At 55.7% G+C, this 23,243-nt stretch overlaps 1 protein-coding gene and 3 long non-coding RNA genes across 4 annotated transcripts; 2 read left to right on the top strand and 2 right to left on the bottom strand.

Annotated features, from left to right (window-relative positions):
- Positions 1 to 775: 775 nt before the first annotated feature.
- Positions 776 to 4,559, top strand: LOC139032772 (uncharacterized). The gene is made up of 3 exons (XM_070460686.1): positions 776 to 3,410; positions 3,603 to 3,700; positions 4,485 to 4,559. The coding sequence occupies exons 1-3, from the start codon at positions 776 to 778 to the stop codon at positions 4,557 to 4,559; spliced, it is 2,808 nt and encodes a 935-aa protein (XP_070316787.1).
- A 5,088-nt stretch (positions 4,560 to 9,647) lies between these two features.
- LOC139032828 (uncharacterized) lies at positions 9,648 to 13,267 on the bottom strand. The gene is made up of 2 exons (XR_011485450.1): positions 12,977 to 13,267; positions 9,648 to 12,463 (listed from the first exon to the last, which is right to left on the bottom strand). It is a non-coding gene; the product is annotated as an uncharacterized lncRNA (long non-coding RNA).
- Positions 13,268 to 13,986: 719 nt separating this feature from the next.
- On the bottom strand, positions 13,987 to 15,240 carry LOC139032759 (uncharacterized). Its single transcript, XR_011485363.1, has 2 exons — positions 14,993 to 15,240; positions 13,987 to 14,782 (listed from the first exon to the last, which is right to left on the bottom strand). It is a non-coding gene; the product is annotated as an uncharacterized lncRNA (long non-coding RNA).
- Positions 15,241 to 15,394: 154 nt separating this feature from the next.
- On the top strand, positions 15,395 to 22,406 carry LOC110130404 (uncharacterized). Its single transcript, XR_011485362.1, has 2 exons — positions 15,395 to 21,520; positions 21,983 to 22,406. It is a non-coding gene; the product is annotated as an uncharacterized lncRNA (long non-coding RNA).
- Positions 22,407 to 23,243: the final 837 nt, after the last annotated feature.

Below are 23,243 nucleotides of genomic sequence, written 5' to 3'. Positions count from 1 at the left end.
TTTCCCAGGAGCACTGTCCACACACCCCAGACTGGAAGCCACAGAACACTCTTCAAACAGCCCTTCATCTAGAACCTGTCTGCAGCGGCTGCTCACCCCCTGATGCCTTCAAGCAGCTCCTTTGTGCATTTTGTGCAGATTTTCTAGTTGTTTTCTGTGAGGGGGTGAATGTACGTGATCTTACAAAGTCATCACAGGAAGGAGAACCGGCAATTACCCATCCACTTTTAGAACTGCCTGGTCACAAACCTCACATGCTTTGAGTCACACTCGGAAAAAGCATACATTTCATCTATGTCAAAGGTCACGATGGTTTCACTGCAAGGGACTGGAAAAACAGAGCACTGTCTTAACAGAGGGCACAACTGGAGTCCAGCAGGGAAGCTGCAGAGCCCTGGGGTTTGCCAGCAGAGAAGAGGGGGAGGGAGGGGGGGGACCTCCTGCAAGACCTCCGTTCCCAGACTCCCACTCTCCGCACAGCAATCTGCTCTTTTCCACCAGCTGTCTCCTCTCCTTTCTTCCAGGTCTTCAGGAAAAATGAAGCAAGCCTTTTCTCCCCACAAACCTTCATCATGTGAAGAGGCTCTCCCTTGACTTGACTTGCCTTCCTTCTCCATGTATTTCCTTGACTTGCCCAGCCCACCTTCTCCGTGGCTACTCCCTGGCCCTGCCCCTGCTCTCAGAGAGCCCCTGTGGCCAGCTCCTAGTGGGCTCTCCAGTGGGAGTTCCCCATTAAATCAGAGGAGACTCTGCTGGACACCCAACCACTTCCACTATGTGCCCACCGGCCCCGCCCACCCCCACTCTGCGCCCACTGGCCCCACTCACCCCCACTCTGCGCCCACCGGCCCCACTCACCCCCACTCTGTGCCCACCTGCCCCGCCCATCTCCACTCTGCGCCCACCGGCCCCACTCACTCCCACTCTGCGCCCACCGACCCCACTCACCCCCACTCTGTGCCCACCTGACCCCACTCCACTCCCACTCTGCGCCCACCTGCCCCCCCCACCCCCACTCTGCGCCCACCGGCCCCACTCACCACCACTCTGCGCCCACCGGCCCCCACTCACCCCACTCTGTGCCCACCTGCCCCGCCCATCTCCACTCTGCGCCCACCGGCCCCACTCACCTCCACTCTGCGCCCACCTGCCCCACTCACCCCCACTCTGCGCCCACCTGCCCCGCCCATCTCCACTCTGCGCCCACCGGCCCCGCCCACCCCCACTCTGCGCCCACCGACCCCACTCACCCCCACTCTGCGCCCACCGGCCCCCCCCACCCCCACTCTGCGCCCACCGCCCCACTCACCCCCACTCTGCGCCCACCTGCCCCGCCCATCTCCACTCTGTGCCCACCTGCCCCGCCCATCTCCACTCTGCGCCCACCGGCCCCACTCACCTCCACTCTGCGCCCACCTGCCCCACTCACCCCCACTCTGTGCCCACCGGCCCCGCCCATCTCCACTCTGCGCCCACCGGCCCCACTCACCCCCACTCTGCGCCCACCGGCCCCGCCCACCACCACTCTGCGCCCCACCGGCCCCGCCCAACCCCACTCTGTGCCCACCGGCCCCCGCCCACCCCCACTCTGCGCCCACCGGCCCCACTCACCCCCACTCTGCGCCCACCGGCCCCACTCACCCCCACTCTGCGCCCACCGGCCCCGCCCATCTCCACTCTGCGCCCACCGGCCCCGCCCACCACCACTCTGTGCCCACCGGCCCCGCTCACCCCCACTCTGCGCCCCACCGGCCCCGCTCACCCCCCACTCTGCGCCCCACCGGCCCCACTCACCCCCACTCTGCGCCCACCGGCCCCACTCACCCCCACTCTGCGCCCACCGACCCCACTCACCCCCCACTCTGTGCCCACCTGCCCCGCCCATCTCCACTCTGCGCCCACCGGCCCCACTCACCTCCACTCTGCGCCCACCGGCCCCACTCACCCCCACTCTGTGCCCACCGGCCCCGCCCATCTCCACTCTGTGCCCACGCAGCCCCACTCACCCCAACTCTGCGCCCACCCGGCCCCCCCCCCCCCCCACTCTGCGCCCACCTGCCCCGCCCACCCCCACTCTGCGCCCACTGGCCCCGCCCATCTCCACTCTGTGCCCACGCAGCCCCACTCACCCCAACTCTGCGCCCACCTGCCCCGCCCACCCCCACTCTGCGCCCACCGGCCCCGCCCACCCCCACTCTGCGCCCCACCTGCCCCGCCCACCCCCACTCTGCGCCCACCTGCCCCGCCCACCCCCACTCTGTGCCCACTGGCCCCGCCCATCTCCACTCTGTGCCCACGCAGCCCCACTCACCCCAACTCTGCGCCCACCGGCCTCGCCCCACCCCCACTCTGCGCCCACCGGCCCCGCCCACCCCCACTCTGCGCCCACCGGCCCCGCCCACCCCCACTCTGCGCCCACCGGCCCCGCCCACCCCCACTCTGTGCCCACCCCGCCCCCCCCACCCCACCACGGCGCCCACCGGCCCCCCCCACCCCCACTCTGCGCCCACCGGCCCCGCCCACCCCCCACTCTGCGCCCACCGGCCCCTCTCACCCCCACTCTGCGCCCACCGGCCCCACTCACCCCCACTCTGCGCCCACCTGCCCCGCCCATCTCCACTCTGCGCCCACCGGCCCCACTCACCCCCACTCTGCGCCCACCGGCCCCACTCACCCCCACTCTGTGCCCACCTGCCCCGCCCATCTCCACTCTGCGCCCACCGGCCCCACTCACCCCCACTCTGCGCCCACCTGCCCCCACTCACCCCCACTCTGTGCCCACCTGCCCCGCCCATCTCCACTCTGCGCCCACCGGCCCCACTCACCCCCACTCTGTGCCCACGCAGCCCCACACACCCCAACTATGCGCCCACCCGCCCCGCCCACCCCCACTCTGCGCCCACCTGCCCCGCCCACCCCCACTCTGTGCCCACTGGCCCCGCCCATCTCCACTCTGTGCCCACGCAGCCCCACTCACCCCAACTCTGCGCCCACCGGCCTCGCCCACCCCCCACTCTGCGCCCACCGGCCCCGCCCACCCCCACTCTGCGCCCACCTGCCCCGCCCACCCCCACTCTGCGCCCACCGGCCCCGCCCACCCCCACTCTGCGCCCACCGGCCCCGCCCACCACCACTCGGTGCCCACCGGCCCCCCCCACCACCACTCTGTGCCCACCGGCCCCGCCCACCACCACTCTGCGCCCACCGGCCCCGCCCATCTCCACTCTGCGCCCACCGGCCCCCCCCACCCCAACTCTGCGCCCAGCTGCCCCGCCCACCCCCATTCTGTGCCCACCGGCCCCGCCCATCTCCACTCGGTGCCCACCCAGCCACGCCCATTTCCCTCCTGCCCACCTTCGGGAGTCTTCCTATTTCCTCCAGCCCCATGCGCCTCATGGAGTCACACCAAGGTCTCTGCATTCCTGTAAGTCAGGCTGCCCCAGGCCTTACCCACCCCTTTGCCTCTGCGTACAGCCACCTCATCCATCTGGCCCTCCTTCAGCTCAAGGCCCATCTCCGTGTCTGCTCCCCAGAAAGGCTCTCTGGCCCCAGGATGAGTTGGGGGCCCTCCTCCTGCTCCGGGTGTTCCCTCCGGGTTTTAGCTCTGGCCACCACAACCAAACGCCGCATCTGGTGGCTGGCAAACAGCGCACATGGACTGCTTACAGTCTGCAGGCAGGGAGCCCGGACCAGCGTGCTGGTGAGCCTGCCTGTTTCATGACAGCTGCTTCCCACTGTGCACCCACCCGGTGGGAGCAGGGAGGGAGCGCCGAAGGGCCTCATCAGGGGCCCAGATCCTTGTTGAGAGTCCCTCCCCCAACGGTGCCCCGCTGAGCCCCACCCACAACAGTGCCACTCTGGGTGCTGGGACTTAACAGGTGAACCTGGGAGACACAGACATGCAGAGACAGCAGCCTTTGACATTCACTTATCACTGCTCCTTCCACTTTTAATTAGGGATCAGTGGTTTCCTTGACAATAAAACCTCTTCCAAAAACACTCAGTTCCTCGTGGTAGGAGCCCAGGCATTCATCCTCCGGACACCAGGCTGGGGTGGCCTGTGCCTGGAGGTAGGACAGCTGTCGTCACACACCCAGGCTTGGGTGCCACCCAGAGCTGGAGTGGAGTCCTGCCTCCTGCCCTTCCTCACTGTGACCTCGAGGGAGGTGCCGGCGTCCATTTATCCATCTGTGTAACGCCCCGTGTGTTGGCTGCTCACAGCTGGGTGTGTTCATTTCCACACCCAAGTGGGCACACACACACACACATACACGCCAGACCCCAGGGATCCACAGAACAGGGTCATCAAGAAGAGAAGGTGTGGCGCTAAATGACCACAGGGCCAGGAGCACAGTTCTGACCTTCAAGGGATGGAGAAGCTGTGCTCTGGGCGTTGGGAGCAGAGATCCGATTCCTGCAGCTGAAGGTGCTGCTGTGAACAGCTGCTGTCACAGCCAGCTGTGAGGTGCACTTTGTCTCTGCAGATGGGGGGTGGTGTCATCGGGAACTCAGTGCGGCTGGAGAGGAATGTTCCAGTGCTGACCCCAAACTTCTGCTAGAATTCCCTGGTATCCAAGGAAACTCTCAGGAACAGAAAATCTGGCCCCTTCTCGCCAGGTCAGCAGGAAGCATGAGGGCGGGTTCAGCCGACAGAGTCTCGTGAGGGGTGGTGAGGGAAGGTCCGGGACTGAGGGAGGCGGGGATCCAGGGGGCGGTAGACGGGTCTGAGGAGGCCGGCCCGACGCCGCCCCGCCCTGCGTGCCTCTCCCGGGAGGCCAGGCCTGCAGCGGCCGCGGCGGACCGGCTCCTCGGCTGGACCCTCTCACTCACTGCCTGTGACCCGCTCGGAAAGGACCCTCCAGGCCCTGGGTCAGCTCTTGGTCCCTGAGCTTCTTCCTAGAGTCGCCGCGGAGTCACCTAAACAGTCCAGACTGACTTGGCCCATCTTTTAAATATGTTTTGAGTAGAGCAGAGCTGATTTAAATAACATAAATCATGTCTGTTTTGCCCAAAGACAGTGATTTATACAAGTTTGAAAAATAAATGTTTAATCAAAATAACACCGCTGCAATGAGAGCAGGGTTGAGGCCCATCTGAGCCTGGAGGGGTGCGTGGGGGGGGGGGACCAGCTGGGGCGAACACCTGCCTGGGGCCCCTAGGCTGAGGCCCCCGCGGCTGCAATGGGCCCACAGAAGCAGTGACCTGGGTTTCACAGTGGACAACAGACCTACAAATGGAGAAGCTTAGGAATAACTGCTCCTTCACTAGCTCAACGTGCAGCAAATTTGAGGACCTCTTCTGGACTCACATTGGGCCACAGTAACTATTTTACCCTGGGATGTGGTCCCTGGAGCCCCAGGCTGGGGTGGAGTATCACGCTCACCACGGGAGATTTCAGGGCAAACTGTGCTGTGACCTGGGGCCCTGGTGAGTCTCCAGTGGTCAAGATGAGGCACCCCCTTTGTCTCCTAGTTTATATTCATGTTCTCAGTGGCTCCAGGGAGACTCTAAGGCACAGGCAGGTCTGGGCACATGGAGGCCCAGGCCCACATGCCTGCCTCTGAGTGGCCTTTCGGTGACAGAGCCAGGCAGACAAGCAGCAGAATGGAGCTGGGGCAGGAGCCACCAGCGGGGGCGGCCTGGGCCGCAGGTCAGCGCACCAAGCCAGAGGGAGCCCTGGTTAGAGATCATCACCACACTGAGCTTTACAGGCACATCTGCCCATGGGCAGGTGGGGAAGAACGTCAGTAAATGGCACAGGCTTCTCTCTGGGGTGATGAAAATGCCCCACAATGGACTGAGTGATGGCTGCTCTTGTCCATGGATAAACCAAGACCGTCGAGGTGACCCTTTAAGTGGGTGCATGGTGTAGTCTGTGAATTAAAACTCAATGAAGCTGTTTAAAATGAATGAACAAATAAAGGGATGAAAAAACATCAAATACAATAAAAGTGAGGAAAGGAAAGAATCTGTGAGCACCTAGCACGTGATGCTGGAGGTTGCCGTGGCACCGGAATCAGGCGCCTGAGCCAGCGGCCTCCGTTCACTCTCCTGTGGAAGGAGGTGTACCAGCTGGCTCCCAGTGTGGGGGTTTGAAGGCTGCTGTCTTCAGCACAGTCTGATACAGAGGGCATTCAACCGTCACTGTTTTCTCAAGCCAAGTGCTAGTAAATGACTGAGATTTTCTGAACTACTATGATAACAAGTTTCAGCGGTGCCCAGAGGGCCCTTCATGCGGCAGGGAGGGGTCCGAGAAGGACTCACATGGCCCTGAGCTGGCGCCCCCAGGGCCCCCATGAGCACCAGCCGGGGCAGCCACAGGGCTGGGGGATGGCCTCCCCCAACCCCCGCCCACCACGTGGAGGCCCTTCCCCCTCTGTCCCTTCCAGATGGAAGAAGTGTGACCAGGCCCCAGCTGGTTCTGGGTGAGCTGAGCAAAGTGAGTCAGCAAGCAATTTCCCAACCCTGAGCCCCGCGGCAGGGGCCACAGGAGCCACGTGGTCAAGGTCGGTATGTACGTGCCTGTGGGCAGGATTCAGGCCTCCCCAGCTGTGTGCAACTTCCTGCTCTAGCTGGGAAAACTGAGGCCCAGGCAGGATGGGCCAGCCCAGGCCTGCAGGCATCTCATGCAGGCCAGGACTGCAGCCCCTCGGTCAGGGCACTTTGGTTTCTCGAGTGTCACACTTACAGAGCAAAGCACAGATATGCTGAGAGCACAGCTTTATAAACTGAGAACGTTTGCCGTCCACACCCAGACCAACATGTACAAAGTTCCAGCACCTGAGAAGTCTAAACGCCTTTCAGTTGCCATCCCCAAGAGTAACTACCTCCCCCACTCCCACCATCATGGGCCTGCTTGCCTGTCAAGGTCATGCTGTGGGCACTCTGCTTCCGCCACGGGACTGACATTTGGGAGGTGTACTCACCGTGTGTGCGTGTTCACTCTGCTCTCGAGGGGCCTCCGACTCCTGAAGTCACTGGTCCTGGGGTGGGTGTGCACTTGCTTTAGGAGATAGCTGAGCGTTTGCCCAGAAGAGCTCCAGCTTTTCCAAGTGTCCCCCCCTCACCCACAGGAAGAGAGGGCTCCAGGTGCCCCACATGCTGTCCAACTATAGGAGACGCAGGTGGCTCCCCTGTGAATCTCCTGTCTGGAGGCTGCCGGGTCTGCCCTCCACTGAGCGCCTGGAGATCACTCAGATCCACCATCAGACACATACCGACCCCACTGCTGGACTCAGGGGTCCAAGGGAGGGGAAACATCTTGTTTTAGGGACCCGAGTTCCCCCATCCTTGCTCCCAGATGGGGCTCAGGGAACAGCATCAAGGTGAGCAGTCGAGGGCTAGGCCCCATCTCTGCCCTGCATGGGCCAGCCCACCCTCAGCTGCAGATGCGCGGGGGACAGTCCAGACCCCCTCCCCTGGGGACGGGGGGACAGACACAGCAAGAGGGGCATGGGTACACAGGGCAGGCCATGCCGACCGGGTCCACGGGGCCCTGCCCACTGCCCGTCCTTTAAAGTGACCAGCGGGAGTAGCTGTCACTCATGGGCAACGGCACGGCTCTGGGCCAGTCCTCCACCAGCCCTGCAGGGGACCCCAGGCCACCAGGGGCAGCCAGCGGCCTGCTGCTGCCATGAGGATGAAGGCTGGTCTTCACAGCAAGCTGACACTCTGTTCCAGGTGTTCCTGCATGTGTTAGCTGCTGCTGTCTCCCAACAGGTCTACAGAACAGATGCTGTTATCACACCCACTTCAGAGATGGAGAAACCGAGGCACTGAGAGGTTGAGTGACTAGCAGGGTCTGACTCCAGGCCCATGGGTGCCACTGGCTGTGGCCAGACATGTGCGTGGGGCTCCTCCTCCTGCAACTAAGGTCACCATCAGGTCCCCTACACACACACACACACACACACACACACACACACATACACACACAGGGTCCAGACACCCCCCCCCACACACACACACAGGGTCCAGAGACCACACACATACACATACACAGGGTCTAGACACCCCCCCCACACACACACACAGGGTCCAGAGACCACACACACACACACACACACACACACACATATACAGGGTCCAGACACCCCCCCCACACACACACACAGGGTCCAGAGACCACACACACACACATACACAGGGTCCAGACACCCCCCCCCCACACACACACAGGGTCCAGAGACCACACACACACACACACATACACAGGGTCCAGACACCCCCCCACACACACACAGGGTCAGAGACCACACACACACACACACACACACACACACACACATATACAGTCCAGACACCCCCCACACATACACAGGGTCAGAGACCACACACACACACACACACACACAGGGTCCAGACACCCCCCCCACACACACACACAGGGTCCAGAGACCACACACACAGTCCAGACACCCCCCACACACATACACAGGGTCAGAGACCACACACACACACACACACACACACACACACACACACCTGGGTCCTCCATCAGGTCCCCTCCACACACACAGTCCAGACTACACACACCCACACCCACACAGTCCAGAGACACGCCCTCCCCCCACAGGGTCCAGAGCCCACACACACACACATGCAGTACAGAGAGACCCCCCAACGGGGTCCAGAGACCCCAAGCAGAAGCACCACAGCCCCCAAAGCGGGCTAACCTCCAGGTTAAGTAGGGTCACTTGCTCAGCTGTGTCCAACTCTTTGCAACCCCACAGACTGTAGCCTCCAGGCTCCTCTGACCATGGAGCAGGCTTCAGTTACAAACCTTCACAAGAGTCCCTGGGGCCAGAACACAACGGAGGTGACAGCTGCTGTCTCATCGCAGAACCTCTGCGTCTCCAGCTCCCAGCCGAGAGGCAGGCGCAGGCGGGGTCCACAAGCAGGGCGAGTGGCATGGACCCAGCAGGGTGGGCACCGCCAGCCACGGGGACCCGCGCTCGAGCCACCACCTTAGACCTGCCCTGGCTGACAGCGGGCCTCCCTGTGGATGGACCTCCTTCCCAGACGGAGCCCGCGGCGGCCACGTGTTGGGCCTGCTCCGAGGCTGCCATGACCTCGCTTCCACAGGGTACAAGGCTCCCACTCAGGACAGGAGGGCAATGGAGGGGCCTGGGGAGAGTGACTGTCCTTTCCCGGGGGCTACGTGGGCAAGGAGCCGCAGTCCAGCCCGGCAAACTGCCCTGAGTGCCCAGCTACCCTGGGGATGTAGGGACCACAGCCAGGAAGGCCTATCTCCTTTCACGCCCTGGAACCTGCCAGGCTTGGGCCAGCTTCAGGATCCCAAGGCCACTGGGCTCCTGACCTTGACCTATTCCTGGGGCCGGTGTCCGAAGGGAAGGCCAAGCCACAGGCAGGAGTGTCAGGAAGCGGCTAAAGGGCGGGCAGGGTCCCATTTCCCACCAGCGTCCCCCTGGTTTGCTGGGACCCCTCCTCCCTCCCTCGACCTCCTCACACAGAGTCAGCCTGCTTTCCTAAACCTCCGACTTCCAGGGCTTTCTGTGCATTTTCTTGAGCTGTAAGATTTTTCTGTACCTACTATTCTTTAAACTTACCCCAGTGATTATCATACCTCGGACATATTCCACAAACACGACTCAAAATGGAATGATTTCATCACCATGTCTCCTGACTGATAGGAACTTACGTTGTTTCTAATGTTTTATACAGAATTACCCATCTTTCCACTGGCGTCACTCATTATTTCTGATGACAGACTCCCAAAGTAGAACTGCTGGGCCAAAAAGTCTGTCTTACTTCAAAGGCTGTTGAGTGACGATCTCAAACCCACGGACCACAGTGAGGTGTCCTAGCTGCTGTGACAGCGCATGGCTGGTCGGAAGGCCCCACAGCCCCACATTTTCTCTGCAAACCGAGACACCGCCGGGTCAGCAGGTCAGGAGGCAGCAGGGCTGCCCCGCTGACCTCAGCACCCTGCAGTCCACGCCAGAGCCCCCACAGGACCATGAGCCACTGATCCCCCAGAGTCAGCTCATCCCTGTTTGGATGCCCACAGCTGGGCATGTTTGATGGTGTAATATTCGATAAAGAGTCTCTGTCCTTGACATTCTTCTGGTAAAACGCTGTGGTTCTGGGACTTTCCTGTGGGTCCCGTGGCTAAAGGTCCACAATCCCAACCCAGGGAGCCTGAGTTCGATCCCTGGTCAGAGAACTAGTAGCAGATCCTGCGTGTCACAACTAAGACCAGGCATAGCCAAATTAAGCTTAAAAATGAATATTTTTAAAAGTGCCATAGTTCCTCCTCTTGCACCTATCTTTCCAGATGAGCTTCTGAATCATACTAGTAGGTGGCGGGCTGCCCCCTGCAAGACCTGTCCTTGCCCAGTTTCAAGATGAGAGAGAGAGCCCAGAGTGAGCAGCAGACATCGGGGCTTCATGGAGGCAGACCTGGAGGGTCTAAAGCAAGGTCCTGGAGTGACGCCCCACTGCCACGGGGCAGGACATGAGGACTGCTTTCCCTCTGGAGGGAGGGGGAGTTGTGGGGGCACTGACGTCAGGTCAGCTCATCTGTCGGGAATCAGTGGAGGAGCACAGCCCCAACTATCCCTGTGATAAGCTATCAAGGCGGAGACGTGCAGATCTAAAGATTCAGTTCACTTCAGTTGCTCAGTTGTATCCAACTCTCTGTGACCCCATGGACTGTTGCATGCCAGGCTTCCCTGTCCGTCACCAATTCCTGCAGCTTACTCAAACTCACATCCATCAAGTCAGTGATGCCATCCAACCATCTCATCCTCTGTTGTCCCCTTCTCCTCCTGCCTTCAATCTTTCCCAGCATCAGGGTCTTTTCCAATGAGTCAGTTCTTTGCATCAGGTGGCCAAAGTATTGGAGCTTCAGCTTCAACATCAGTCCTTCCAATGAACTTTCAGGACTGAGTTCCTTTAGGATGGACTGGTTGGATCTCCTTGCAGTCCAAGGGACTCTCAAGAGTCTTCTCCAACACCACAGTTCAAAAGCATCAATTCTTTGGCACTCAGTTTTGTTTTTTTTTTAATAGTCCATCTCTCACATCCATACGTGACAACTGGAAAAATCATAGCTTGACTAGATGGACCTTTGTCAGCAAAGTAATGTCTCTGCTTTCTAATATGCTGTCTAGGTTTGTCATAGCTTTTCTTACAAAGAGCAAGTGTCTTTTAATTTCATGGCTGCAGCCACCAACTGCACTGATTTTGGATCTAAAGATTAGAACACTTGTTAGCTGGGGGGCAGAGGGCAAGCAGGAAGGTTTTCACTGACTAGGCTCTAGGATGAAGAGGGAAGGTCAGTCATGCAAGTGGGTGTGGGTAAGGCAGGGACTGGATGACCAGAGAGCAAGGAAACAGCTGGTTTGGGGGAGTCTGACCACATAGTGGGTTTAGAAATATCCAGATACAGTTTTGCTTGGACTCATCCTGAGTCCTTAGAACCCAGGAGAATCAATCTGCTCTCCTATCCTTGCCCAGCATCCAGACCAGAGCCCAGAGTCAGTGGCTGCCTCTCCCTCTCACACTGTTTCTGTAACCTCAGTGACACTGAGTCACCTCACAGGAAGCCTCTGCCTTCCTGGATGAGTTTGTTCTGAGCTTGTCCCATTCAGGTCAGGTCTGTCTGTCCCTGTTCCATTTTCAAGTCACCACTGACTTTCTACAGGAAACACGTTCACTCCACATTTGTGTTTTGTTCTCTCCATGTCCTCTAGCCTCACCGCCCAGCCCCCTCACTGTCTCCCCTCAGGTCTGCACATGCAGGGGTCTGGGTGGGAAGGACGCTCTTGCATTTCCAACCGCACCCACACTCGCCCACAGTCCTTCTGCCCTGGGCTCAGCGGAAATATCCCTGTGGTCTCAGTGATTACACACCACATTCCCAGCTTCCTGTGCTGTGGGTGACTTGTGTCTCATTTACTTTGTTTGTCCTTTCTGTATTTCTTAACTTTCCACAGAGCCCTGGTGAGAAGGAAGGGCATGGAGCTGCACTGTACCCCCGGCCTGTGGCCACCTCCGCCTGCTCAGCTCCCACTGTTCCTGGGGGAGCCTGAGACACAGCCAGGACAGAGTGTCAGTGGCACTGGCTCACACACGGGGCAAACATGCCTCAAGAAACAAAGGTCCAGCACAAAGCCCGACCCCCCTTCCTTTGCAAGAGGGGGTCAGAGGCTGGTCCGATGCTGAGCCTGGAGGCCTGGCTCTCTCACAGGCAGCCAGTGACCACGGGGCAGCACACCTCCCCTTATAGAAAAGGCCGTGCCAAGACCCGGGCCGGGGCTGCAAGGTCCCAGAGCCCTGTGAGAGCTGATCTTCGAGGTTGCTTGCAAGTCCATCCCTTAGCCATGTGTGTTGATGAAAGGTTTCCCTTCTTCCTGGAGCTGTTTCTTGAAGATGTGGATGAAAAGCGGAGGAACTCTTGGTGAAATCTGTATCATGTCTTTTCCTCCAAGGATTGCTCCTAAGACATTTTAAAAATACATGTGGAAAAAATCCAGGTTTTCCAAAACAGAAAATGTTATGAAATAACACTGCCTATTTCCTCTTTTCTAGATAAAACAGAAAACATGTTTCCCATCTCCACTGGGAATGGGTGTAGCGTGTGCCAATGTGCACACAGAAAGGGCCCTTTTTATCAGACGCCCTGCAAGGATGGTGCCATCGCCAAGGACACAGGCAAGCACAGCACTGCCCTCCCAGTGGGGATGCCCTCCCGTGGGGGTGCCCTCCTGGTGGGGATGCCCTCCCCTGTGGATGCCCTCCCGGTGGGGATGCCCAGCAAACAGGGAAGGCACAGATGCCTGGAGCACCTCCTCTTATGCAGAGAGAACCCAGCTCAGGCCCTAAACCCCCAGACTCAGTCTCCTCATGGGTAAGACCAGGAAAGTGAAGGTTTATGATGAGATTTTAATAAAAACTGTGTCCCAAGTGCTTCACCCACTACCCAATACACCCAGCAAATGGCCACTATTACCATTACTGCCACCTTCATCCTTCGACTCTGCCATATATGTAGGAAAGCCCCTCTCCTGGGATCGGCGATTTGCATGACTTCTTCCACAACTTCTTCACCTGCAAACAGGTTGCTGAAAAGAAGGCCAGCCTTGAGGATTTCATGGAGTAAACATCAAGGAGTCTGAAAGAGCTCTTAATGGCCAAAGCTGGAATGATCTGAGGAAAAAATAATCTTTACTTTTAATGTAATGAGTGTGCCAGTACTGACTAACCTCCCATAGACCCTTACATCTGGGTCCTCATGATAAAAACATTCAATAAAAGAAATATGGAAGGAGCAGTGTTCTCCTACAGAAAAGTCCTATTAATAAGTGAGGAAAGAGGGACTTCCCTGGCAGTCCAGAAGTTAAGACTGTGTTCCCAAGGAACGGGGGCATGAGCTCAATCCCTGGTTGGAGAACTGAGATCCTGCATATCCCACATACCACCAGGTGCAGCCAAAAATAAATAAATAAGGAATGAGAGAAACAAGAGTATCACCATTAGGCAAACAGTCTTGTAATTGTTTCCAGCAACTAGGCAAAAACTTGAAAAGAAACTGGATGCTGCATAGCCTCAAAGCAACTGTCTCACAACATGCATCAATTACCCTGGGGATGACAGGATGAGATGGTTGGATGACACCACCAATTCAATGGATATGAGTTTGACAAACTCTAGGAGACAGCCAAGGACAGGGAAGCCTGGCATGCTGCAATCCACCAGGTTGCAAAGAGTTGGACACAACTTAGCGACTGAACAACAACAACCCTGGGGAGGTGGCAAGAAATGGTGGTCTAGGGCATATTTTTAGATCAGAACTTCTCAAAAGCACTCTGCTTGCATTCCCTCCCCATCCAGTTTGAGACTCTGCTGAAATATTAACTGCAGAGTACTTCTGATTTAGAACAAACTACAACCCTTGAAACGACTTACAAAAACCATAGGCTTGAAATGACGGTTAAAAGACATAAAGCTAACACACGCGGCTTAGTATTTCAACGTTTATTTTGCACAAATGCCCAGTCTTCACCACTCCTCCCACTCACTGTCCCATGGCCCATGCAGGAAGGCCCATGCACCTTCCTCTGGGTGAACGCGGTCACGGGTGCCTAGAGAACAGGAAGAAGTCGGAGAGGCTAAATCTACACAGTACTGTCTGAGATGGAAGACCTTAGCTAGGAGGGGCTGCGAGAACACAGGCGAGGGCAGACGCCAGGCACACACCCTCCCCAACCCTCTTTCCAGGACCCCAGTTCTCTGACAGCACACCTAGGACCGAGCCCCAGGGAGGTGGGTCATCCTGGGTGGTCTCCTTGCTGGCCAGGAACGTCACTCAACAGTGGGGAAGATACACTAAATGTAAATGTGAAAGCGTAAAACACTTATCTATTTGAAAGAGACAAATTCACCCGCGCCTGTTACAACCAGAACGTGGCCTGATAGCGGACAGTCTGCAGGGAGGCCCTTCCTTCACTCCTTGCTCCCTCTCCTCCTACTCCGCTTCTTATCCTTCCCCATGGGCCTCAGAAACAGATCAGAGAGGCCCACTTTGCAGTCAGAGAAGGTAACCAAGGACGGGACACGGAGAGACGGCGGGGAAGGGGTTCGGGGACCGAGCATTGGGCACAGGGCCACGCGGCACCGGCGCTTCCGGTCGCCTTCCGATGGCGTCAGCGGCGCTCGCAGCCTGGGAGGACAGAGCGCGCCGAAAGTAGGCCGAGCCCGAGCTGCGCCGCGTGAACGGCACGGCCGGCTCCCAGCAGAGGCTCCTGAATGGCAGCGGCTGCAGACCACAAACGACCCTGAGCAGAGCGGGGCAGGCGACAGCGGGCCCCTTCAACCCGCCCGGAGCCCGCGAGCGTCCAACCCGCGCGCGCCGGGGCCGCCGCCGCCTCCCGCGCCTGCGCAGTCTCCGCCTCCCCGTCGACGCGCGCTCCCGGCCGCTTCGGTCGAGGCCGTCTGGTACTGCCTAGTTCGGAGGCAGACGCTCTACCTGGGATTTCAGCCGGCACAGCGCCCGCCCCCCAGCTCTCCTGACAGTCATCTTGGCCCTTCTCCCCAAAGTGTCCGCCGCCATCCCTCCTCTCTCGACCCCCTCACCTCGCCTATCAGCGGAGACTGGCGCTGCGCCAGCGTTCAGCTCTGCGCATGCGCGGGACCTCCGTCCCGTCTCTGGTCGGCAGTCAGCTCTGCGCGTGCGCGGGGCCTCCGCGCCGTACCTGGCAGGAGCTTGCTGGCGGTTCCTCCCGCGCGGCCACAGGGGGCGCGGGCCTCGGCCTTTAGGCTTAAGCTTCACAGTGCAGTTTACCTTCAACAGGGATACAAGATACTTGCAGTGTTTAATCTTCAGTGTCAGGTTTTCTCTAACAGGAACTCCCAATGAATTACGGTTTTCTAAGTGAATACTAATGACGAAGAAGGGATCGTCATCATCTAATATGTCCCAGTGGCTTCCGGCTGTCCTGGTGGCTCAGCTGGTGAGGAATCCGCCTGCAATGCGGGCGACCTGAGGTCGATCCCTGGATTGGAGAGATCCCCTGGAGAAGGAAAAGGCTACCCACTCCAGTATTCTGGCCTGGAGAAGCGAAAGGCTACCCACTCCAGTATTCTGGCCTGGAGAAGCGAAAGGCTACCCACTCCAGTATTCTGGCCTGGAGAAGGGAAAGGCTACCCACTCCAGTACTCTGGCCTGGAGAATTCCATGGATTGTATAGTCCGTGGGTGGCAGAGTCGGAGAAGACTGAGCGGCTTTCACTTTCAGTGGCCTCCATACTGCTGTTTATCTTAGCTCCATTTAGGTTCAAAAGGCCTGCAGCCAACTAAAGTCTTCACTTCCTTGTTAGAACCTTTTTTGTTTTGTTGGGAGGTGGGCCCACTTGTTTCTCTGTAAGGATCTTGGATGCCAGGACTCTGAAGTTTGTCCTGCCACCCAGGGACAAGGGGGGAGAGTGGGGGTGGGGGGTGGGGTCAAGGGGAGTGTGCTGTCAGGATACCAGGGAAGAGTTTGGGGAAAGGAAATCTTGGGAAATGGACACAGACACACACACACTCCGCCGCCCCCCCCCCCCCCCACCTTAGGGCCGGGAATGGGTGGCCCAGACTGAGACAGTATTGGCCCCACAGGGGATTGCAGGGTCATTTCCACTTTCAGGTGGGGTCCTCCTTTCCACATGAAGTTAACCTACCCAATAATGGGGAGAGAAGGACTGCCATTCCAAATGTGCTCCATGCAGTCTGGGCTAAGGGTCAGAGTAATGCCTCATTTCCCCTTTGTGTGGGAGGTGGGCCAGGTGGTTACACAGGCCTTACCTATTCAGGTTTTGCCCACCTGGGAGGTGCCACAGCACCCAGACAGCACACCCACTCAGCTCTCCCCACTCCCTCTGAGTTATGTTTCTTGAGAATTGGGGGCTGTGGCCTGTGAGGTGCATGAGTATTGGGATGGGGGGTGAAAGGTGTGTCTTGTCCTAAACTCTTATAGGCAAGAGTGGTGTATTCCTCAAAGGCAATGAAAACAAAGGTCAAGGAAGGAATACCAGCTTGGCCTTCAGTCCAGTGTTTGAAATGAATATGATTGGCTGGGTCCAAGCAGGAACATGGGATATCTGGGTCGCAGAGAGTCAGAGATGACTGAGCAACTAAACTGAACTGACTAAGGCAGAAATATAGTCTGGGAGGAAGCCCGCCAGGAAGGAAAGGGGACGACATGACACTCCCAGGGTGTGGAGGTGATAGAGACAGAAGTGACAAAGTAGATGATTAAATAGTTAATCCCGCTGGAGGATTATAAGTAGAAACCGATAGGAGAGACCCCTGTAAGTTAATGATTACTCAAGGAAGCAGATTTGCTTAACTGCAAAACTAAGCAAGCTTGCTCAGTGACAAAACCAGGTTGCAGAAGCATCAGACAGGCCCTCAAAGAAGGAAACAATGACAGCATGGGACCCACATACTGCCCAGTGAGTTCAATAAGTCAATGCTCCCTCGGACACGATCTCTGACCAGAAAACAGTAACTTGTGGACCTAGCTTGACTACGTGGAGACAAGCAAAGTCCTTGCTCAACCTAGAGGAGGACCTGATGATGGAAGCATGACATCTTCTCAAGAAAGACAAGTTCTCCCTCTCCCCACTTTTCCTTTGATTATAAAACTGTAGCCCATCTCTGGTGGCTCACTGTTGAAGAATCCTCCTGCCAATGGAGGAGACATGGGTTCCATCCCTGGTCCAGGAAGATCTCACATGCATGGAACCACTGAGCCTGTGCGCCGCTACTATTGAGCCTGGGCTCTACTGAGCCCATATGCCACAGCTACTGAAGCCCACATGCCCCAGAGCCTGTGCCCTGCAACAAGAGAAGCTGCTGCGATGAGAAACCCACACACCACAACTAGACAGTAGCCCCCGCTTGGCACAACTCGAGACAAGCCCATGCAGCAAGGAAGACCCAGCACAGACAAGAATGGATAGCTTAATTAATTAATTAAAAAAAAACTGTAGCCCAGTAAGTTCTGGGGCACAGCATTTCTCACCCACCTGTTTGTAAACCTCACAAACATCCTGTTCTAATAGATCACTTCTTATCTGTCACTTTGTTTCACTAAATTCTTTTCTACACTGAGACAAAAAGAACTATGGTAACAGAGCTCTTTGTCACCCCCTGAAACAACACCAAATGGTGTCAAAGGGGTGAGGGGACTTGGGCCTGGCAGGACAGAGGAAGGGAGTGGCCAGGCAAAACATGGTTCCCATGGGCAAATTTTATTCCAGGTGAGAGCAGTGCTAAACCAATCCCAGAATGTTGCCTGAAATTTATATCACAATCTGGTTTTAGATTGTATTTCTACTCGATCTGTCACTCTCTTAAAAATAGAATACGGCATGGCAATTCTGACTATTTCAGTTCTGGTTAATCAAGATTTTAGTGTACTAAGATTTTATTGGCTAATTAGAATTAATTATAATTTGGAGATATTTAACCATGCTATCAAGCAAATTTCACCGTTGCAAATGGAGAATGAAATCAAGAACCCATGACTCTAAGCGATCTGTTCATTTTCACTGACTTGAACGGGGTTAAGTAGCCCGATCAGTTGTGCTGCCTCTGCAGTTCTTCCAGAACCACTACCTGAATTCTGGGAGAGAAAGGCTTTCAGAGGTCAAGGGAAGAATGAAAGACAAAGGAACAGCTACCAGGACTCTGCAGTACAGGTTTTTCCAGCGATATGAGCAGTAATATCCACCCCAGGTGGCTGGGTCCAAGCCCCCTCAGGGCCAGTATACCTTTTGTCCTGGTTTATTTGAATTTAAGCAGAAAAGTGTTTTCCCTGACTGAGAAAGCCTGTTTATGTGAACATTTTTTTATAGACAACTCCCTTCTGTTTTTTTTCTCATCTACTCTTGAGTAATTCCTGGAAATAACATAAAGAGACATAAGTGACCTTCACCTGGACACAGGTCCAGTGTTCCCTCTGATGCGCTTTACTAAAATAAGGTGAGAGCAGAGGCTGGTATATTTTTAGATGAAATTTCATTGGGAAATAGTTTTGATTTTATCTATAATCCTGTGGCTAGTGTTTAAAACCAGTATTTATAATGCTGCCTAAGAACTTTGGAGTAAATGGATTTTAATCAAGAAAAGCTCTTTTAGAGTTCTTTATTGTAAGAGAGGCTCAGCAAGTAAGAGGAGTGGAGAGGAGACTAACAGAGGAGGAGATCCTGCAGGACCCAGAGGTAGCAGCAAGGAACCAGATAAAAGTGAACCCAGGGCAGCAGACAGCTGAGCCCACGCCTGGGCCTCCCAGGAACAGAGAACTCAGCAACTCAGCAGCAGCCTCAAGTATGCGCTGGCCTGTTTACAGTCCTGCAACGTGAGCACTGCCCACGCCTCTGCCTCTTCCTTCCGCTTTCATCTCCCAGCTCCTCTCAGACGTTCACCCTTCCTTTGTGAGGCTGATGCATATGCCTTTTGTTCTGTAGCCATAATTCATCACTGGTCTTGGTGTCAGGTGGCAGCATACGTGCCTCAGTCCTCCTGTGTCTCCTTTTTCCTAGTTCTATCCATAGTGGCCGCCGACCATCGCTCCCGCTCTGTCAGTCCTGTGAGGTGTGGCTTGAACAGGGTCTGAGCAGGAGTGTTTACACCCCACCTGTATTGCTTTCTGGAGAGTCTCAACTCAGTAAAAGGGGAGAGAAAACGCTAATGTGCTGATTATGCTCAATACTGTGTTGAAGCCAATATACCCAACAGCACAAGAATATGGAGGAAATACTCTTTTACTATTAGAAAACTAAGATCCAGTTCAGGAAAGAAGTCGCTGACAAGCAAGAAAAGATCAGATTGAGTTTTGTGGCTTCACTTTTGTCTTATCCATTAAGGCAAAAAAAAAGAAAGAAAGAAATCCACTAACGTGTGGAAAGGACCCTTGCTGGTCAGCTACAAGCACAGGTTACCGACAGATATAAGAGTTCTCCAAAAATCAACAGAAGTATCCTGTGAGAGTCGACTGGTTGTCTGGAACTTACAATGAAGAGTATTGTGTGTTTTTTAAATTACGGTTAAACTATGTTTTCCAGACTCTCTACCAGAATGTGCGATAGGCTTGTGTACACATGTGCATGTACGCGTTGTTTTTGAGTTCTGGCTGTTAGACTGCAAAGTCCAGATGCAAGGAGATCGACTTACTGCATGATGCACCCATTTTTGTATAGATTTTTGGTGATTTTCAGCGATTCTATTTGACTCATTATAATTGTGGCAAGCTGTGCATTTACTCCACAAATGCCCCGTGGTCCATGCTGAGTACATCATTGCCACGGATGCTGTTTACTGGTCCTTGGGAGGTCAGACCCGGGTGGGACCCTGTGAGGGTCACCGCAGATTCACAAGTACTTGTGGAAAACCAAGAGCCACTAGACGGCCTCCTTCTCCTCAGCAGCATCTCAGAGACTGGTCGCCAGTGACGCATCCCTCCTTGCTCAGCGTCCAAGCTCTCCAGGCTGCTGTGGCAGCCACCATGGCCGAGCCCTCTGCCTCTGGCCTTGGACCCACTCTGCTCCACGCCTGGCCTTGTTCAGGAGCCGAGCGGGCCCTGCAGCTGCCCTCAGGGGTCTGGTGCTTCCACAGACAGTTGGGGCTGTCTGGGCTGGGGGAACATGGGCTCATGGGCACTCCTGAGGGCGCGGAGGGCTGACCCTGGGGACAGGTGATTCGTGTCTGCCCGGACACACTGTGGGTGGGTGGCTAGCCAGGGCTGGTCGGGCTGCCTCCCGGAGCATGGCTGGAGGACCTGGAGGATTTTGCCCGGGACTGTTTGTCCAAGCTGCTTCTGAATGGAATCTCCTCACATAGGACACAACGGGTGTGTCTGTGACAATGAGTCTAAGTGACATCCTAGAGACATCAAACAGGGGTGGCAGTGTGGTGGGAAGATTGTGCAGCCACATGCCGCATTCCTGTGGCCAGCGTCCTCTCAGCATCGGCCTGTGGTGTGCGTGTGGGCCAGATGGAACAAGACTACAGGTTTCAGATCATGTTTGGATCTCCCTTGGAATAAAGAGGGCACCAGTGTGGCCTCCCATTCAGCTCCCTTCACAAGCCCTCCCTAACTGTCCTCCATCCAAACAGAGAGTGCTGCTCTCCAGACATAATTAAATAAAAATAAACATTGATGGGAACATTACAGGACATACCCTTGCTGCCCTCTTTCTGAAGCTGGAACCATGATGGATGACGCATCGTTGGATTATTACAAAAGGTGGATCAGCTTATCAATTTCAGTAGAATCTAAAATATCATCAGTGAGCACAGTCAGCTTAATGGTTCATAAACTGACAGCTTGATTGCTGACATGAAGGTCTAGAAGGAGGGCCTGGCCTTTCCAAGCAACCTTGGCCTAAGAACATGAATTTTCTCAGGAGCCTTTGTTTCTTCCTGTCCCACCCCTGGAGTTCTGGGGCCTCCAGAATCTGCATTCTATACAGGACCTGTTTGTCTCAGACAGCAACGTGGCTGCATTTTGGGAACAAACTTAAGATGACCAGGGTGGCTCAGCTGCTCCTACGCAGGACTCAGGCCTCCTGGGCAGGTGACACACTCCCTCAGCAGTGCAGATGTTTCAGGTGCTGGGGAATTAACACCTGAACACAGGATGTACATGGTTTACATCACAGCCTGTTCACACAGAGCAGATGTTAAGACAACAGGTTAGGTTTGGACAGACCTTCAGCACACCTGCTGCGTAAACTTGGATGGTCACCTCCCTTGCATCCCCAGAGCTGGGGTGTCACCTTGTACTACAGAGAGCATCAAGAGGCACAACATAAGGAGATAACAATCCTCCTTGAGCCAGCCCAAGGGCAGGTGGTCACTGCAAGTATCCCTCCCAGGCCCCTCTGGAGACTTTCTGCCTCCCTGTTGTGTTTCTGTTTGTGTCTCAGCCCAGAAGCTGTGATGGAGGGTGTGGTCTGCAGGGCAGAAGACCTGGGTCCAGGAGTTCTTAGCTGGTGACAAGATCAGAAAGGTGAGACTTCACGTTAACTGGTGGGAGAGGGGCTGTGGTGCGAGGTGGACACTGAGGCAGAGCTGCAGATGGTGCGGTGGGTTTCCCAGTACATGCAAAAGCTGCCTCCTGAGGAGGGTCGAAGTGGTCAGCTCTTCTTAGCATCCTGGGGACTGAGGGCTACCATGAGAACAGGGACATGGCAGAGATGCTGATGAAGGCCCTGTGTGTTCCGGTAGCAGCAGCTGCCTTGGAATAGTCACAGATGTGGCCAGTGTTGCTTGTTATTCCCATGATTAGGTTCAGCTGTGTAAACAGAAACCCAAAATAACAGTGGCTAAAATAAGTCAGAAGTGTATTTTATTTCATGTACAGGAAGCATGGAGGTTGGCATTGCCAGGTCACATGAATTCATATTAGGATCACTAATGACCAAGAATGCCTCTACCTTGCTGCTCATGACTTCCCTTTTCTCTCCCAAAGTGGCTGCTGGAGCTCCAACCTTCACATCTGACCACTCCCCAACTTCAAGGAGATTTCCAGAAGCTCTCAGACACTACTCCTGCTTACACATCTTCATCTCCAACTTACCTGCTGACCTGCAGCAGAGTCTGGACAATGCATCCATGGTTCAGGTGACTGGGACTTCCCCGGCAGTCCAGTGGCTAAGATTGTACTCCCAATGAATTCAGGGAGCCCAGGTTTGATCCCTGGTCAAGGAACTAAATCCCACATGCTGAGACTAAAGATCCTGCATGCCACAACTAAGACCTGGTATAGCCAAATAAAATAAATTAATTTCCAAAAACTTAAAAAAAGAAACAGGTCAGGTGGCCATGTGCACACCTGAAAGTCAGGCAGTTGTATATAGGTCACACCCTTTACTATAATAAAGCAGTAAACATAAGGAGTGTTTGCCTGAGTTTTGTGAGTCACTTTAGCAGATCACTGAACACTTCTATGACAAACCTAGACAGTGTATTAAAAAGTAAAGACATTACCTTGCTGACAAAGGTCTCTCTAGTCAAAGCTCTGATTTTTCCAGTAGTCATGTATGGACGTGAGAGTTGGACTATAAAGAAAGCTGAGCGCCAAAGAATTGATGTTTTTGAACTGTGGTGTTGGAGAAGACTCTTGAGAGTCCCTTGGACTGCAAGGAGATCCAACCAGTCCATCCTAAAGGAACTCAGTCCTGAATGTTCATTGGAAGGACTGATGTTGAAGCTGAAGCTCCAATACTTTGGCCAACTGATGCGAAGAGCTGACTCATTGGAAAAGACCCTGATGCTGGGAAAGATGGAAGGCGGGAGGGAAGGGGACAACAGAGGATGAGATGGTTGGATGGCTTCACCGACTTGATAGACATGAGTTTGAGCAAGCTCTGGGAGTTGGTGATGGACAGGGTATCCTGATGTGCTGCGGTCCATGGGGTCACAAAGAGTCGGGCAAAACGACTGAGCGACTGAACAACAAAGATGTGGTCTGCGCCAGGATCACCTGGGACTTTGTGGAAAATGCAGATTGTGGAAAGTGGGACCTGCAGAACAGGATCTGTGGTGGGGCCCTGCTGTCTGCATTTAACAAGCTTCCTTGGTGAACCCCATGCTCATGGGAGCTTGAGAAGCAAAGGCATTTGCTGGTGATAAGAGCCATGGGAGCCGAGAGGCTGCCCCTGTTCCCAGCCAGGCGACCCTGGGCACCTCCCTGCCCATCTGTCCAGGCCCTTCTGGCTGCCAGACCAAAG

Source organism: Odocoileus virginianus, chromosome 33, assembly GCF_023699985.2.
Source record: "Odocoileus virginianus isolate 20LAN1187 ecotype Illinois chromosome 33, Ovbor_1.2, whole genome shotgun sequence".
In the NCBI taxonomy this organism is placed as follows: Eukaryota; Metazoa; Chordata; class Mammalia; order Artiodactyla; family Cervidae; genus Odocoileus; species Odocoileus virginianus.
Note: the sequence above shows the minus strand (reverse complement) of the source record. Positions and strands in the feature narration are given on the sequence as shown.

Coding starts and splice junctions, on each gene's coding strand:
- LOC139032772 (XM_070460686.1), top strand. CDS start 776: ATGTGCCCACCGGCCCCGCCCACCCCCACTCTGCGCCCACTGGCCCCA. Junction 3,411..3,602: donor CCTCATGGAGTCACACCAAG/GTCTCTGCATTC, acceptor TCCGGGTTTTAG/CTCTGGCCACCACAACCAAA. Junction 3,701..4,484: donor GAGCCCGGACCAGCGTGCTG/GTGAGCCTGCCT, acceptor TTGTCTCTGCAG/ATGGGGGGTGGTGTCATCGG.